The sequence below is a fragment of the Labrus bergylta genome, chromosome 6, assembly GCF_963930695.1.
Source record: "Labrus bergylta chromosome 6, fLabBer1.1, whole genome shotgun sequence".
Classification (NCBI taxonomy): domain Eukaryota; kingdom Metazoa; phylum Chordata; class Actinopteri; order Labriformes; family Labridae; genus Labrus; species Labrus bergylta.
In genome coordinates this window covers 17,132,453-17,151,303 of record NC_089200.1, presented here as the reverse complement: position 1 = coordinate 17,151,303, position 18,851 = coordinate 17,132,453, and the positions used below count along the sequence as shown (strand labels likewise).

The 18,851-nt window shown below is 41.2% G+C and overlaps 1 protein-coding gene across 1 annotated transcript in view; it reads left to right on the top strand.

The window, feature by feature from the left end:
* Positions 1 to 18,851, top strand: part of insrb (insulin receptor b) — an 80,063-nt gene that overhangs the window by 23,744 nt on the left and 37,468 nt on the right. The window contains exon 2 of the mRNA XM_065955874.1: positions 1,137 to 1,685. Within this exon, the coding sequence (XP_065811946.1) occupies positions 1,137 to 1,685 (549 nt within the window). The remainder of the gene's footprint in view (positions 1 to 1,136; positions 1,686 to 18,851) is intronic.

The window sequence follows — 18,851 nt, the reverse complement described above, 5'->3', positions numbered from 1 at the left end:
TATCCTCTTCCTCTGATACTAATTTAGAATAGGGAGATGACATCAGAAATATTCATCAAGCACCAGCAGCAAACCTTCTCTCTACATGGCTCTCTTAGTAGCTGTCTCCTAATGAATTCTCCACTCCTCTATTGTGTGTGTAAACAAGTGTGTGTATGCATTTACCAGTGTGTGTGTGTGTGTGTGTGTGTGTGTGTGTAAAGAGTATGAATGAGCATGGATAAGCATTACCTTCCAGGCTTCATTTCTTTTAACCCTTTTATGTACAGTATGCTTCAGTCAGAACAGACGGTGCCTTACAATAGTTTCCTCTGGAGAGACACTGTTGGAGTGGGTGACAAGAGAGAGACTGTGTGCGTGTGCGTGCGCTTGTTACAGGGAGTTGGATGGAGAGAAAGCTAGCAGGCAGTCAGTTTGCAGCAGGTTCTTTATTGAGGCTGTTTCTTAAATGGCTCTGCTCTACTTAGTGCTTTCTGGAAGTATCATGGCTTGAATGGGGGGAAAAAAGATCTGTCGAAGTTCATATCTTTTTTTAAGTATCCTTGCAAATACAGGACAACTATTTTGCCTGTTGACTAAAGCTAAAGTCAAGCTAATTGCTAAAAAAGACAGGGTTCTCATTTTCTTACGTAAAAGCACCAAACATACCCAAATAAATAACAATAAAATGTAATATATTCGTGGCCTTGACGAAACTACAATGAAGATTTTCACCAAACCCTCACAGAATCCTCAATAAACAACTGATTGATTAATGGATAAAATAATAATTCAAACAATTAGTTATGAGCAAAAAAAAACGACTACCTCAAAATGAGCAAACAGTTGAATTAAAGTGTCTAATATTAAGGGAAAGAATCTCAACCTTATTGCCTTCATAAGGCACAATTAGTACAATTCAAGCATATCCCGTTATTTAAACTAAACTAATGGTCACTTCCTTCATTTACTCTAAACCAGAATGTCCAAACCAATCAGGTGTTTTACTGGTCAGCTCCCAGGTGTGGATTGATTTAAAATAAGTAAAAGCAGGTCAACTTTCAAAATGTGTTCCCATGAACTATTGATTCTTTATGAAATAATGGAATAAACTCTCACTGAATTTCTAACACTTCTGTCCTTTTCTTTCCTTTCAGTCTGCCAGAGCAAAGACATACGAAACAATGTGACCAACCTCCAGTCGCTGGAGAACTGCACCATTATCGAGGGACACCTCAAGATCCTGCTCATGTTTAAGACCAAGACCGATGACTTCCGTGGTCTCAGTTACCCGAAACTCCGAATGGTGACGGACTACGTGCTGCTGTTCAGGGTCTACGGCCTAGATAACCTCAGTGATCTCTTCCCCAACCTGTCAGTAATCCGGGGAAACAACCTCTTCTTTAACTATGCTCTGGTGATTTACGAGATGCTGCAGCTTAAGGAGCTGGGCCTACACAGTCTTGTGAATATCACCCGGGGTGCTGTTAGGATCGAGAAAAACCCAGACCTTTGCTATCTTGCCACTCTGGACTGGTCCAAAATCCTGGACTCAGTAGGAGACAACTATATCGTGGCCAATAAGAATGAGCGAGAGTGTGGAGATGTGTGTCCCGGTACAGCCCAAGGTCAGACCACCTGCTCGCAGAACACCATCAATGGACACTTCAGGGGGCGCTGCTGGTCACAGAACCACTGCCAGAGAAGTAAGTGTGGCTTTATCAGTGTTACTGAGTATTTTAAAGTGGGTACATATTCTGCTTTTTTTCTTGAAACAGGGTCTTGAGGCAGATGATGTCAAAAAATCTGAACACAGACTTTTTAAACATTTTATATTCATGTGATTTAAACATATGAATTCACACCTAAAAACATGTTAATGTGCTTAAAAATCAAGTCTGTTCCTCTTATGACTAACAGCAAATTTTGCACACTCATAAAGTGCCAGTTTGGGGGGCGGCTGTGCCTAAGTGTGGAGTCTGTTGTCTCACAGCCAGGAGTTCGGGATTCGATCCCCAGCTCCGGCAGTCACTTGTTGAAGTGTCCTTGGGCAAGACTCTGAACCCTGAGTCGCTCCTGCTGCTATGCTTTTGGAGTGAGACTGTGTGTGAATAGAGTAGTACTGTTGGGCATTTTATGTAGCAGCCTCTCTGCCATCACTGTGTAAATGTGGTGAGGATGGAAGAATGTGACATGTAGTGTAAAAAAACAAAAACAACTTTGAGTAGTCAAAGGACTAAAAAGCACCATACAAGTTTAAGTCCATTTTCCATCCATCGTCATTTTGTCTTGAAATCATGTAGTTCCCACTGCTTCCTAACTAAATCCATGTCATCACAACAAAACCAACAGCTGACTGAAATATATCTGAGCCCACAGTGCTAGATTTGATAACAGTGGTGTTATTCCAAAAAGAGAGCTGATGGCCCTCAGATCTTTATACTAACCTTATATTCTTAAAAATATCTATGAATAGAGCAGTGGAAACATCTCCATGTTGACTGGCTGTTGCAAACATGCTTAGTAGGACCTTCCCTGACTCCAAAGTGCTCCTTTGAGACACATAATGAGAATATGTACCAGATTTTTCCCATCCCAAAAGTCTATTGAGACGACCATTGTTTTCATTCCAAATGGTTTATGTAATGATTTCTGTGATGCTAAGGGCTTCTCCTGATATCAGCTGCTAGGGGCTGTGGACTGATTAGCCTTCATTGACTGGGGAATTGTGCTCAAATGATCTGTTATTATGGGTTCACGATCTGCTTGATGTGTGAAATGACCTATCAGCTTTGTTAAGACTGGGAACTGCAAATTAAAAGGTAGGCATGATTGGGAAAAAACAGTTTGTGAATTTATTTGTGAGACATTCTACATTTTCTTTTGCCCTTTAAGTCAGAAAGTTCAGTGGGTTGTACTTGTTGCTGCAGTCAGCTGCCAGAGTGTTGGCCTGTCGGTCCGTCAGTCTTTCCTCTCTTACCATAAACACACATAATAGTTTCTATTGTAAGACACACTGAGAGAATGCTTATTATTTTTTTCAAGGCAATCATTGCTTCTGTTGTTTTTTTCCCCCCTTCTGTCCCTGTGTCCGACATAAAGGCCAGTGTTCAGAGCAGAACGACCTCAGCCTTGTTTATACTTAAACGTTCACTGTTGCAGCCTGCATATAATGTTGGCTCCTCCATTCTCTGCCAGGTCTCAGTCACTGTCAGGACATTTATACAGGAAATAGCACTCTTTGTGTCTCCATCTCTGCAAAGATGCACACAAACACACAATGAGTTCCTTTTTTTTGCCTACAAAAAAACTTAAGTATATGCTCTATACCAAAGTTTGTATACTTTTGAAATGATAAAATAAATTGTGGAGAGTTCCAACAGTCTCTTAAAATGCAGGACAGAGTCACTTTAGAAACTCTACATGATAAACAGAGAATGTAAAGAATCGAATTGTTCATCATGCTTTATACTTTAACTGCAGCAACAAGAATATGTGGCGGTTATTTGAGCCTGTAGTTGTTTTTTTTATTTTTTTTTTATTGGAATATTTGATAGGAAAAGACTTGTCCCTTTATTTATGCATGGAGCAGTATGTACTCGTCAAGTTGGTGCGAGTTTTTATATAAAAAAAGTATTTGCTCCTACATTGAGCCATGTTTAAAGTCTTTTCGAGAAGTGTATTGAATCCAGTTATTGGCCTTATTTCAGAGGCAGTTGCAAAGAGCATTCAAAAGAAAAAACAAGCCAACTGTTGAACAGAAGTGTTTGTTCCTCTGTACAACAAGCAATCTGTGTGTGTACATGTGCCTTCATGTCTCCTCTGCTGCCTATAGGCCAGGGGAGCAGGTATGATGCTGCATCATGTGACCAGCCCCAGTTTAGTCAAGAGCTGTGTGTCAAAATGGGAGCTGTTTCTAGAAACTGATGCAATCCGTGTCTTCCCCTTTAGCAGGGAGGGAGAGGTGAGGGAATGTGAGACTGTGTGTTGGCTACACATAGGGATGATAGGTGCACACTTAGTGTCAAAGTTGGCAAATGTTAGTGTGTTTAATGATTATGTACACAAGTGTCTGTCCTTAGTGGAGGTAAAAGCTACAGCTCCAAGATATGTTTTTATTCTACAGCAACCGAACAGTCAGTTTAAAGCTGACGACTAATTACTACAGAATAATGTACAAACATTATTCAAACATGAAAATGATTGAATGATGAAAAACAGAAATTGTATATTTAAGGAATGCAAGAAAGTTACATAACCAGTTAGTGTTGCAATGGTTCTATATCATACAGCTCTTAATTATGTATGTTTTAGCCCACAGGTCAGCACCGAGAGGATCAAAGGTCGTGAAATGTGAAACTCTGGTTCGAGAAAAGTGTTTTTTTTTTTCTCGATTGCTTGTCTGTGCAGCCACAAACAGTAAAACACGTGCTGGGTGGTGGTAGTGGTGTCATGACGCAGCTGTAGGATCTTTAATTAAGGCTTCTGTGAATGAAAACTCACAGTTTACAAAATTAGACGCACACATGCGTGTGTGTGTGTGTGTGTGGATGGAAGGAAGGTGCAGGGCAGAGGAACATTAGATGGGGCATTAAAGTTTATGTGTGAGTGGAAACTGTTGGGTTGTTTTTGTTGTGCATTTACAGGGTTCCAGTTGCCTTAGGTAAGAGCCCAAGGAGAGTCTGCATTCCTCTGATCTTACACATTCTCCTTACAAGCAGGAAAACTGTGTGTGTGTGTGTGTGTGTGTGTGTGTGTGTGTGTGTGTGTGTGTGTGTGTGTGTGTGTGTGTGTGTGTGTGTGTGTGTGTGTGTGTGTGTGTGTGTGTGTGTGTGTGTGTGTGTGTGTGTGTGTGTGTGTGTGTGTGTGTGTGTGTGTGTGTGTGTGTGTGTGTGTGTGTGTGTGTGTGTGTGTGTGTGTGTGTGTGTGCCAAGACATGTGCAGGGCCCTTAATAGTAAGTTGGCAATGTGACATTTATTGCTCAGTGCCTTCTCAGGTTTATGTGTGTTTTTGTTTCTGAGGCACATACTGTATTTTCTGTGCATGTTCTTTGTATATTTACAATTTTGTGCAGGTATTTGAGGTTAGTCCAATACTATGTTTTGTCAAGTGCACTTTTTCTCACTTTTTACAAGCTGTCACCCGTCACTGTGGCCTTTTCGCCTGATTGATTGTTGTTGATTGCTCGCTATTCTTCTGGACTGCAGTAGTGCAACAGCGCATTTCAAGGGTGGTAGTGCTGCCAGTCTTGTTGTGGAGAGCAGTGACTCACAGTTCATAACACAAGTGATTCAGTGGTTCATGAATCAAATCTGAATGGCAGACAATCCTTTAATCATCGGATGGTACTGGGCTCTTAATTGAATGTGTGTATTTGGTTTTGATACAAGTAAAGAAGTTCAACACATATCGGAATTATAAACTTATAACAAAAATTATATTCATAGTACAAGATTATTTACTATAAAAAATAATAGAGAACAAAAAAAACACACTTTTTTTTACAGAGAAGTTGGAGCTTTATTTATAGATGACACACAGACAGACATACACAAATGCAGCTTGCTTGTTGGAATTTGAGCACACAAGTATGACGCAAATAAGAGGTAAAGAGGGTGGAAAGTACAGATCAAGCAGAAGTAAGATTAATATTCACAGATGAGAGAGAGGGAATAGGGAGCATACAGTGGATCTCCTGTTTAGATAAGGCTCTATCTGTTACTGAGGCCTGGCACACGGTGTTCAGCGGCACAGACACCATCACTGTGCTTTCACAACTCATACGAAAACACACACACACACACAATCAAAGAGGAAAAAAAAAGCTTTTTAGGTCAAAGTTCATTTTGCCTCCGTCTACATGCTTTGTTGTTTGCTGTATTTGTTTTCAGACAAACACACACTGGAGTCACAGCTCCAGCTCCCCGGTGACAAAAGCCACTGTGCGTCATTTGACATGGCTCTGTGACCCTCCTCCAGGCCAGAGCTCAACACAGGTCAGACACTGTCTGACTTTAAAAACAGGATTCTCGACTGGTCGGAGAGATCACAGAAAAAGTTGAGCAGTAGAAGGAGAGGGTGAGGAGATGTATCAAAGTTTGGGCCTCATATGGTGACAGAGTAAGGAGTTGAATTACCCAGGTGGAAGGTTACATCCCTCAGAGCTAATAGTCGATTTCTTCCAGTGTTTTCTACTTTTTAAATTAAAAACTCTGGGAAAATATCCGTTTCTCCATACAATGTATTTCATTTAGAATAGCAGTCCAGTCTTCCTTCGTTGGTGGGGTAGCCTGCAGCCATTTTCATGTTATGGCTTTGTTGCTTAAAACCAAAAATATATAGAAATGAACCCAAGTACCCTTTTACAATCTCTTGCCAATATGGATGGATTAATGCAGTGTTTCACAACTTTTTAATTCGGAGCCCCCCCCCTACTTGTATGTAAAAAAAAAAAAAAAAGCATGCAACCTCAAGGACCCAATCGAAAGAAAAAAATGACACGTGTCCAACAGAAATTAACATTTATCTTAAAGGTTTTCATTGATAAAATCCAAACAGAATACGTCTACACACACTTGTTCTTACCAAAAGACAGTTGCATAACTTATCCATCATGAGTATATTATCATGGTTTTAGTTGGTATGTGCAAACTCCCTGGTCAAAAATATGAAAACATAAATATCTAACACAAAGTTACTGATTAGTCCTAGACAGGTTTCCATGTTAAAATTTTCATTCATGACATTTCCGTTGTGATTTATGATATATCCATAAGTATTTTATTCCTCATCCTATCAATTGACCGCGGACAGTTGGGGTGGAGAAGATGAAGGCCAGCTGAGGAGGCAAGCAAGGGAAGAGAAGGGGTTGGGCAAAGCAAAAATAAACAGAGCAAAACAAGCCAGAGAAGCCTTAAGAGAGAAAGAAAATAAAAGTGTTAAGGATGGTAGAGCTCAATAGAGCTTGCTGTTGGCCTGAACCCACAACCAAACAAAAACACTTAGCTGTCCCGAGATTCCCCGCTCAGGTTGCTACCAGACTCACTTCTCACTCAAACTCGTCCTCTATCTTTCGGTGCGGACTGAACGCAGCGCGCACAGATAATGTGGAAATTGCAGGTCACACTCTGTGATGTGCTGGTGGTAGAAGGTGATTTTCAGGTTATAGTAGAGTGTAAATAAACACTATAAACTACAAATGTGGCACGTGCATTTGTGAGAACGATCATAGGAGCTACTGTGCACACTCTAATGCTTCGTTAAATCCAACTTGTGTAGCCGACAACCTTTACACATATGAGTCACTGCTCTCTCTTTCCATCTGGACGGGGAAGGCTTGATATTTTTCCTGCATGCTTACCACATGCCAATCACCTGTAGGCACAACACACATACACTCACAAGCACCCAGAGATTCTCTTTCCCCTCTGGTGGGAAACAGTTGCAATGGGCATACCATAAGGGCACACAGAGAACACATTCATTAAATACCTTAAGGGCATATTTGCAATATTTGTCTCAAAGCATCCGAAAATCATCTGAAAATTACACTAAATAATTGAGTTGAACTTTGACGTGGATCTGTCTTTCGAGCGGCTCCCTGGGAGTGTTTTAGGGTTTAGTAAACAACTTGTTCACTTTAAGAAGAAAACAAAACACTGAGCATGCACTGTACTTACTGAATAATGTGGTTCATCCACACTACGGACATGAAGTGTGAAGTGTAGGTTAGTATACGCCTACGGCCATTTTTGGTTCACCGACGTGTGAAGTTTAGGGGCACTTTGTTCAGCCAAAATAATTGATTAGCTGTTCCTCAACATGCTAAAAATCACAGTTTCACATTAAAATAGTAAGATTTTATATGGATATGATATTTTAAATAAGTGACCTTTTGGAATCCAGAATCAGGATTTTGCAGCTGGTATCTAGAAATATGTACAATCACAGTTAAACATTCAAATTATCTTAATTTGATAGTATTAGTATTCTAATTAAAGCGATATGATCCTGCAGCGATGCACTCATACACAGAAGAGAGAGCTGCTAACATTTGTACTCACCTCTCTTTTGGTTGTTGCTATAGACATTCTGTAAGTTTGCGATAGTTAAAGCTTTTCCGTTGCAGCTTCCGTTACTTACACACACTCACTCATTGGTGTTAGAGTTACAATGAATATCCTACGAGGGAGAAGGAGTGAGAAAAAAAGACTACAACTTAGGAGAGGGGAAGAGAAGATGGAAGGAACGATTGAAAGGGACAGATGGAGAGGGAGAGAGTTAATAATCGTGCACTTGTGTTTTCCTGCCTGGCAGCTTGCATCCTTGTTCACAAATCCAAATTAACTTTGATAAGCTGGCTTTAGTTTTTTATCTGTGTGTGCGTGTGTGTGTGTGTGTGTGTGTGTGTGTGTGTGTGTGTGTGTGTGTGTGTGTGTGTGTGTGTGTGTGTGTGTGTGTGTGTGTGTGTGTGTGTGTGTGTGTGTGTGTGTGTGTGTGTGTGTGTGTGTGTGTGTGTGTGTGTGTGTGTGTGTGTGTGTGTGTGTGTGTGTGTGTGTGTGTGTGTGTGTGTGTGTGTGTGTGTGTGTGTGATTTCCTCTACCAGCTCTGTTCCTGCATTGAGAGAAGTATGAGCAGGCAGTGCTAGCCGGGCGCCCCGGGGGATCTAGAAAACTCTCTCTCTCTCTCTCTCGCTCTCTCGCTCTCTCGCTCTCTCTCGCTCTGTCCAACTCATCAATGAATGGGCACTCCCACATCCTGCTCTATACACACACACACACTCACAAACACACAAATACAGTGCACATATGAAAGTGTAACAGTACACACAATCAGATACAGAAATGCACAACAGATACACACTTATGCAGAGAGCCAAGTGGAGCACAAGCGTTCACACAAGGCTAAGTAGAGCCTGCTGACACTGCTGATCACTATTCCAGCAGGCTATTGGCTCTTGGAGATGTGAGTAGCCTTTATTGTGGAGAGGATGGGGGCTATCTGAGGATAACAGACATGCTGGAACAAGATGTATGGCTACTGTTGCCGTTTGTTTTTCTAAAGGTGCAGAGGAGGTGAGAGTCATTCCTGAACACTTAACATTCTTCGTCCCATTATTTTAAGAATTTACATTTCAATCGTGTCAGCTAATATACACCCATACCCTTCAGAATTAGGTTATAATTAAATTACAACCGTACATAAGGTTTTTTTTCTTGTTCTGAAAATCCATGTATGTGCTGTGGAGGAAAGTGCGTTGGCAGACAAGGGGTTGTTAGAGCCTGAGCTGTGTGAATGGACTTCCTCATTACTTCCTGTCTTTGTCCAGAGCACTTCCTACTGCTGAGCTGTATAACCGGGCCCTGGGGAAGGCTGGCGGCAAGTGAAGAACGTGGATGTGTGGGATATTATTTTTTATGTGAGAGAAAAGTAAAGGGAAGAATTTACATGAATGAATCGCAGCATTAAGGATATACAAGCCTCCCAACACAGATGCCACACTGTGACACGGCTGCAAATGTTTATTACATTATGAATTCATTTAATCATAATTTTTGAAAAACTCAAAGGTTGTGATCAACAGTAACACCACGTCTTGTTTTGTGACGATTGCTGACATTTCAACTGAAAAACACAAGCGCAGCACTGACATTCAGGTACTAGAAGGACAGGAAAATAAATACTGATTTTTAAAAACACAAATCATGCACAACAAAAATGATCAGTATGTTGGAGACAAAAACAACAAGCACAATCCCCTACTTTTTCAGTCTTACAGATCATGCTCCTCAAATAACCCTTCCTAGATATACACAATACTCTGAACAAAAACAACTATCAGAGCATACTCAAACCCTCTGATCATAATGTATACTACTGATGATTGCACACAGTTTTATTTGTTTAATTCAGTAAATTGTGAAACTTGTGAAACCTACAGAAGATGTATGCTGCATGAAATCCAAAGTCATGAAGCTGCCTAAATGAATGGTACTTTTATTAGTGAAGATACAAGACAACAGTCCTTCTTTTAACAAACATTAGCCCAACATGTAGGGATGTATAAGCCGCTGGGGCCGCCGCTGGTCATAGCAGCCGTGACACAAGACCAGCCTGTCGGCAGCAACCGTCTCGCGGCTGTATTGCTGGCCGCCACCAGCTGCTGCCAGCTCAGCAGCCGAGACATAAGGGCCTGCCTGTCGGCGGCGGTGAGGACGAGGAGCAGTTGCCGGCTCGAGCTGGGGCGGAATGGTAGTGTCGGTGCTCTCACTGTTTGCCTATGGACACAGACATAGAGTCTGTTTCCTGCCAGCAATTTCCAAGATGCCAATTCCTTCTGGAAGAAATCTCTGAATCAGTTGAGGAAACGGCCTTATGTCTTGAAGTAAATATGTCTAAGTAGAGGACCTTAGTGGGAGTGGCCTGTGGTGCTATGCATTCTGGGATTTGGTGTCTTTCATCCACATGAGCCATAAAGACATTTTCTGCCTTTTCTCGGCCAAGAAGGCACCAACTTCAAAATGTATTTCACATTTCTACTACATATATGACCCAATGTCAATACAGATTCATGTTTTAACGGGTGAAGTATCCCTTTAATGAAACATCGCTGCTGGCTCTATATGCTCAAACGGCACAGAGATCTCAGAACCATGTGTTCGGGGCTTAACTTCGTCTGTAGCCAGTGCTACTATGTACTGTATTTGGAATATGTGATGCTTATGCTCCGTCAAATACTTGGAATTTCACGGCTACTTTGAGGTGGTATCACGGCTCCCCTGAAGAGGCTGGGAGGCGATGTTTGGACGTTTGAAATCTGCAAGAACCTTTGTCGTTACATCACCTTCTTGGGAAAGCAGCATTTCCCACAGGTTGGGAATGTGTTCTTGGCAGTGTGTGGGTTGTTGAGTTAATTCTCATCTGACACCTAACACTTGAAAAATGATTATTCTGCTTTCTGATTGTTATGTCTTGATGTTTTGTGTACACCCTGATCATCTGGCCGAGCGAGACCAGTCCACCAGAAACACGAGAAGCCTTCAATACAAATCATCTTTGTTTTTATTGAAGTTCTTTTTCCTGATTTAAACTTAAATGACCTCCCCATACTTGAATTTCGTTCAAAACCCAAACATTTTCCATTTAGTTCTGTCCAGACAAAACTCAATGTTCAGTAAACAGGAGCTTTGATGGTCATCAGTTCTCCTATTCAGGCTTAAATGGTACAGTCCGGAGTACCTCTTGTCTATTTAAGGCCATTTTACCAACACCAGGCTCAGAGGAGGGGGTTCGGTATGGGTGGTGGGACAGATGCATACTCGTATTATCGGGAGAATGTGACCTTGGGCTGACCTATTGAGGTTAGAGGTGAGGACGGGGGTCAGTAACCAATGGGCCATTTGCTGGCCATAACACACACACACACACACACACACACACACACACACAAATTCCAGGAGGGCTCCCAAAGAAAGGACGTGCCCAAGTGGAACATGGACAGGTGCGTGTTTACAGAGTTTTTACCTGGTAGCAGGAACACAAATGCTGCAAAAGTGGCATGAGATGATTGGTATCTAAATATTTAAAAACATCTAAAATGGAAAAGTATACTCTCTCAGCTCTGGAGCAGATTTAAATGTTACTTGTGGCTCAGTTTCGGTATTTTTCTACTGCATTTATAGTCGAGCAAGCTTTGGCATCAAATGTCATAGATCTCATTGTAATCTATTATCTCACGTAGTAATGAAAAAGTGCCATAAGGTATTCAGTTATCATGGAACCTCGGTTCCTGTCTTTTCTGCTGCATGGCTCAGCGTCTGTGTCGCCCCTGTACTGTTGGCATTAGCACACAGATTGGCAAAGCTTCAATCTGAAAAACTAGAACCTCTTCGACTTGCACCTTGTTCTGCTTGTTGCTGCTTTCAGTAGTGAAACCAATGTGATACGAAATATTTCATTCATTTCGTTTTTATTTAAACCCTTGGCTACCAGTGCCATCTCCTGATAGCTTGAGTGGTCATATATGTTTGAAAGAAGGCTATAAAATGCTGTGATAATCTTTCTCTGTTTGACCTAATGTATCCCTTGTTGATATGAGAGTGGTGACAGTTATGAGTCTGCAGTGAAAATGGCCGCTGCTGCTCCACTGTCATCTCTGTCTCTCTTCCACAGACTTAATTGATATGTTGTTAAAGTTTGTTGTACAGCACGATTGTTCACTCTCAATCTTTCCTCTGACTACACTTTGAAGGCTCTGCTTATAGTTTCAATTTTGTGTGGTAAAGCCCCAGAAGTGTCAGACATGATAAGAACAATACGGATAAAAAGATAAGTGGTCTTTCCTTGTCTCTTTTTTTCTCTCCCTCCATTTCTCTTCCCTGCTTGTTCTTTCGCTCCACCTTATGTGTAGGATCCTCCCTCTCCTCTCCCTCCCTTCTCCTTTTTTCCTTTCATTCCCTCTGTTCCTTGGGTTTGTGCTCTCTCTCTCTCTCTCTCTCTCTCTCTCTATCTCTCTCTCTCTCACTCTTCCCCTCTTCCTTCCCCTCACACACTGTGGTATGCAGACATGCAGGAATTTCTGGGCCTCAAAATCCTAGACCAAACTTGTCAGCTCTGGCTCCTGTTACTAAAGATGGCCGCCCTGGCAGTGTGTGTGCCTGCGATTGGTGCACATTTGAGTTACTCACCATGCGATTGGTCCCAAAATGTTTGTCTACAGCTCTTGTGTTTCTGGCAACGGTGTGAATTCTTGTTTTTGTTTGTATCAGATACAGTTTCATATGTAATTTCTGATTGCTTAGTGACTTTAACTCTTTATTGTCTCCCCTCTCCTGCACAGTTTTGGCTGCAGAGACATGTGTTACTGCATGCTACCATGTTTGTGTCTTCTCATAATGTGTGAATGGGGGGTGTGTCGCTCCACCGAACTTCAGAAAAGTGTAAACAAGAGAACAAACTACAACACTAGTCAAAGACAGCAGCGTAAAATTGGACTGCAAGTAAAATGTCATTTTTTAATAACTTTTCCTGATAAATAAGATGACTCTTTTCATCTTTAAACATTAAGAAAAAGAAAAAGTGAACACAGATGGCTCACATGTTTCTATTAATGCATCCAAACTCAAACTCTATTTGGAATTGCACAAGACAAAGAAATGGAGCCAATTCTCACCACTGCACTCAAATCCAAACCTGTACTTCTGTTCAGTGCGCCGCCTGATATGTATTGGAGATGACACTGAGTAGCACCCATAGCTTGTCCTTAATATAGAACATGAGCTAGTTTCTTACGAGGCATGTGTTTGTATAACCAGGCAGAATGACGTCCAGCCCAGCTAATATTTAGCATGCCTTGGCTGCTGCCTCCTCTCTCCAGTGTCTCCTGCTCTGGGCCTTGTGATGGCATTGTTGCAGCTAAATAAGGTTCTGCTCCAGCGCTCTGCTCGCAGCTTGTCAGCCGCACACACTGCACCCTGCTGTCTGCTCCTCACACTATCTCACTCACATGATATAAATGAGTCTCGCTGCAGTGTTTTGCTGGTGTTTTTGGATGAACTGTGGTGCACCTATGTTCATGTGTACATGTTTGACACCTCATACATCATCTGACTATTGCTCATTCGATTTGTATTTTGTCTGAGAAAGAGTGGAATATTTTTTTTTTTTGCTGTCAGTTGTCCCCTTATAGTTAATACTGTACCAACACTTGACTTGCCCGACGCAGAATTTAGGTTAATGAGACCCACAGTATTTCTGGTGCATGGGCAGCATGTGACACAGTGTAATGAATATCAATCATGAAGGAGGATCAGAGGACATTAACAGACACATGACAGCAACACCAGTTCATCTGCAGACCCAATGCTCAAAAACCAGTTGTAACGATAAACTGTATCTTTATTGGCCTCCAAAAATATGGTATTTGGGTTTCGCTCCGTTTGCCAGTCAAGGCACAGATAAAACAAGTATGTAACAAAAATCAACTGAAAACAGGTAATTTAACGATCAGATATCTAGAAAATGCAAAGTACACGATACTGCCACACTAAGCTGATTCCAAAACACCAATTGATTTATTTCTTGTTGACATGTCATTGATGTAGTGTTTGATTTGTATTAGTATTTTTGTGGAAAGAAGGGTCAGTACTTGAGTTTCAATGGCAGCGTGAACCCCTGAACAACCCTGGCGGTTTCTTTAAATGCAGTTCAAAGCCAGCATTTGGTTGTGGGTGTACAGTATGTGTGTCCATGATTGGTTTTGTATGTGCGACCCCCCCTGAGAATTGGATCGCTGTGATGGAGGGATGGACGCGGTGAACAGCTTGGATGACAAACTGGGCTCTCGGTTCAGTTTGACGGGACGTATGTCTGTAGGAGGGACTGTCTGGCGCTCCATAACTCCATACTGCGGACAGTATGTGCATGTGTAGATTGAGACAGATGCTCCAGTCTCTGCGGCTCATGTGTGCCACTGACAGAGATAAATGTGCCAACAGAGCTTTTCTGGACTGCAGAGAATTATCTGTGGTGATGCATGACAATCTTTGCCTGTATTGGCTGATTGGATGACCGCATTGCCCCCCGGTGTCTTATTGGCCAGGTCTGTTGGAACGTGTGCTGTCATTGCTGGCAGAGGTTTGATTCAAGCTGTGGTCAAATTCAATAATAAAAATGTTCATACTAGAGAGAAGAACAAATGAAAATGAACAAGTTTAGCCTACATTATCAACCAACTAAAATGTACAGCATACTTCAAACATTAAACTGTATTATATCAGGCTGGGGTGAGTAATCAATGATTAATTGATCTTTTTTCTATGGATTTTTCACATGTCTCAAAGTCACAGATTTCTATGTCTTCTTCTTTAGGGGTAGATTAGTGCGTTGATCATTTGTCTTACTGACTGTCAATTGGTTAAATAAAATGGCAAAAAAAAAGGTCCTTAAAGTAATCAAAATTGATTAAAGATGGACTTTTTTAAAATGAATTCAGCCACCAGTTAGAGAAAAAAAACAATTACTTTAGTAAGGACAATGAATTGGGTAGGGTTCAGGGTAATGTTTCCCTTCAATGTTGAACTAGCACTGAATTGTCCCCACCAATGTTTTTGTCTGAAAATGTAAAACATACTTTATACCAATGCCAAACTCCGAAGGCACGCTCAACCTTCAGAGAGAGAGAGAGAGAGAGAGAGAGAGAGAGAGAGAGAGAGAGAGAGAGGAGTTCATACACACAGTCAGGATTCCTGTTGTTGTCTAGTGAAAGCACCAATAATGACAATACAGGTTTTGTTTAAACTGAAGCAAAGGAAAAGGGTAAACAACACTGACTTTATAACATCAAGCTAGCAACAGCAACAACGCTCAGGTTATTTTTTTAGTAGTATTTTATTTTATTAGGATAAGCCCCCTGAGATATACCATCTCGTTCTCAAGAGGGTCCTAACAGAAGACAATTCACGATATGACATGATGATTAAAATTGACAACAATTCAAAAGAGAAAAAAATAACAAATAAAACAAAGACAAAATACACAAACAGACAACAAAAAGCAACCGACTAAGAAATGAAAAACAAATCCACCAAAATGGCCAGGAGTAACAAAGGAAAGAATATGAGCAGATCCAAATATACAAATACAGACAGTGACAGTATTAACGGTAACAAGAACACTCCATCACTGAGAAAGAAGAGCAGTTACAGTAAAACAGAAAACAGGTAGCTCAGCAGCCCCAGACACCATGTCCCAGGGCTTTCTGTGAGTAAACTGAAACTTTTAAGAAAGGGGCAGATATTAACTCAGGGCTCAGTCTGTAAAGGTAAAAAAGATAAAAGTGCAGCTCAAAAGTAGAAAGTTGTGTTAAAAATAATCAGTAATTACTTTGGGGTTTCTTTAAAGAAAAACAAAGACAATGTCATAACATAAAGGAGCATTAAATCACATCAGAATACAGGAAATAGTGTTTTACTCTCCTGGTGTGTTTTCCTGGAGGAGAAACAACAGAATTGATTCCTCCCTCTCTGATTTATAAGGTTTGCACCACACACAGCTCCGTCAACAGGTCCTTCAGTGAACACTTCCATGTTCTAGGAGCTGGCTATGGCTGCTGATAGCATCAATCACCAGTACCTGTTTACTGTCTCCTGTTAACCGCTGTTCTCCCGACCGCCCAGACCCTTCTTTCTGCTCTGATGTAATTTAGCCCTCATTCTACTTTTTAGAATCGTATTACAAAGATCCACACATGCACACGGCTGTTTACTTCTGCCCGTCCAATGGCAGAGAATCACATCTGTTTCACGGTGGTGTTGTGACGCTAATTCATGGATCATATTTAGAAGCTGACCACAAAAACTTGGTGTTGCTGCACAGCTCATACTCATTATGGAGTTTGTGCTGGTGTGTTTGTTATTCAGTGATTTCAGCAAGTTAAAACAATAGAAGGATTAACACAGTTTGAATACATACTTCACTATCTTTAATCTTAAAAAAAAACATACAGATAGATATAGCCTACACTACAGTACACACCTGCTGTTGTGTGTCTATGCAAGTGTGTAAATGCTGCTGTTCCAGAAACTACTCCCTACTCATCACATGTGGAGGATTTTTTCTTCTCCCTCCCTCACACACATTTCTTAGAATAACAGCCATCCAGTAGCCAGCTGAGCTGCAGGCTGCATCTTCTTTTCTGAGCTGCTTTACTGTGTTTGCTTTGGCAGCATCCACAGATGAAATTCCAGCTCTGTCTTTTATTGTTTGCTGTATGTGTGTAAATCAGCTCCAGGCCGCTTTGTGTTGGTCTGCCCGGGGTCAGTAACTTCAATGTGTGTGATTTTACACACATAAGGTATAACCTTTTCTAAACCTGGTAAACACACTTAGGTTTAAAGTTGTCTTTTAATGATGTTGTATTTGTAGTACACAGTGTTCACACTGATGCGTTGGTTTCAGGGATGGTTTGGTTTACAGTCCAGTTAAGGCTTGTAGAAAGGATTTTAAGGTGACATCACAGCCCTGATCAACTGCATTCAACAACACCAACATTTTCCCACAAACCTACCCTAAAATTTCAGTTTTCAATTTTGAAGGACTCACAACAACGTTTACGTTCTTAACAATACTTTAGCGAAAGCAAAAAGCTAGCTTGCTGGCTTGCATGCCATACGTCTGTATGGTTGGTTAATGTCCATCTCTTTCCACACCAAAAGAAAGGATGGTGAAGCAATAACCTTCCATTTAAGAATACTCTGAATATAAAAGTAGACAAAATACAAGAAGGCAGAAAGCTCAGTGTACCATTAGGGCCACATATATTTGTGCTTTTGATTTGGGTTGCCCCCCTCAAACAGTAACCACAGGTTTCTTCTTGGTTGTTTTGCAGATATGATGCTGAATGTAGCTTCTATAAGCTTCACAAGGTTAAACACAATTTGACATGAGGGCACTCTGACTTTAACTCTCATTCAACAGCGCACTGCAACTGAGATAAGAAAAAAAAATTATATTACAGAAAATGTGATATTTTTAAAGCTTTTCATAAGGCACATGTAGTACTTCTTTATGTAGCTCTCTTTACATCTGGCTGCTGTGTTTCAGTGAAAGACTTCATGTGCCACTCACCCAGGCTGCCCCTCTGCTGGAGTGGGGGGGGGGGGGGGGGTCTCAGTCGACAACACCTGCGCCCCCAAGGATAGGCAGGGCTTTTTAGTCCCCTGACACCCTTTTTTTTTCTCTCTCATGTATGTGCTGCTCTCCTTATTCCTTTGTCCTAATACTCCACTAACATGCATTATGTATGTGCATACAGGCGAGCACACATACAGCCACATGCTACAAACAGGTACTCTCTTGTGGTTGGTCGTTTTCCTCCAGCAGTCATCCCCGCTGTTTTAATCCCTCAGCCAGGGGGGTTCTTTTTCAGTAAGACCTTTTAAAGAGGAGGCCGTGTGCCTGAGGCTGGCTGAGGACACAGTTCTTTCTCATTTCTGCCTCCAGTATCCACATTTTGTCCAATCGCCAAACCAACACAGTAGTGAGTGAAGGTAAAGCAGATAAAACAGGGCTTCATCCACTGGTGTCCCCTGCCAGAGGCCGGATGGGGTTAATTTGTAAAAAAAGACTTTGAGCTATATTTTTTCCTTTTATTAGCCTGTTTGCTATAATTATTGTATCACATTTTGATTATGCCCTAAAGAATGTAAGATCAGGTCGATTATAGCTGGTTTAGCCCCAACGGCCCTGTAGAAGAGTAAATCTGAGAGAAAACATGTTATTCCAAATTGAAGAGATTTTATGGTTCATATTTTTAGTTTATCTGATCTTTATTCTTGGAGTTGTTTGGTTTGAAATGAGTAAAGCAGCAGATTTAGTTATCATGAGATCTAAAGAGTGCTTGTGTATGGCATCAGGAATCTGCAGAGAACTTGTGATACTACGACCAACTATCGAGGTGTTTGTTTCATTTTGATTGAGATTATTTCAATTTTTTGGATTCTGAAATATAACCCAGTTACTTAGTCTGTATCTTTCCTCTTATTTTTGAAAAACTTAATTTAGACAGGATGGAGTTTCTCAACAGGCCTAGACGCCTTCTCTGCTTCTGATGTGAACTCTTTTACACAATAAAATAAAATGTTGTGCATGATCAGAGGCTCTCTTTTCTTGCATCCTCTGGGCCTCACAGTGAAGAAGCAGCTCCTCCTTCTTACTCACAGTCTCACACTTTGCAGCTTCGGCAGACAGAAGCATGCCGTGAGAGACAGAAAAGTGAGAAATGGTGGTTGGCGCTGATATCCAGTTAGAACAACTAAAAAGAGATACAACACTGCTGTACAGTTAAGTCTTGATTTTCACATGTGGTGATCTG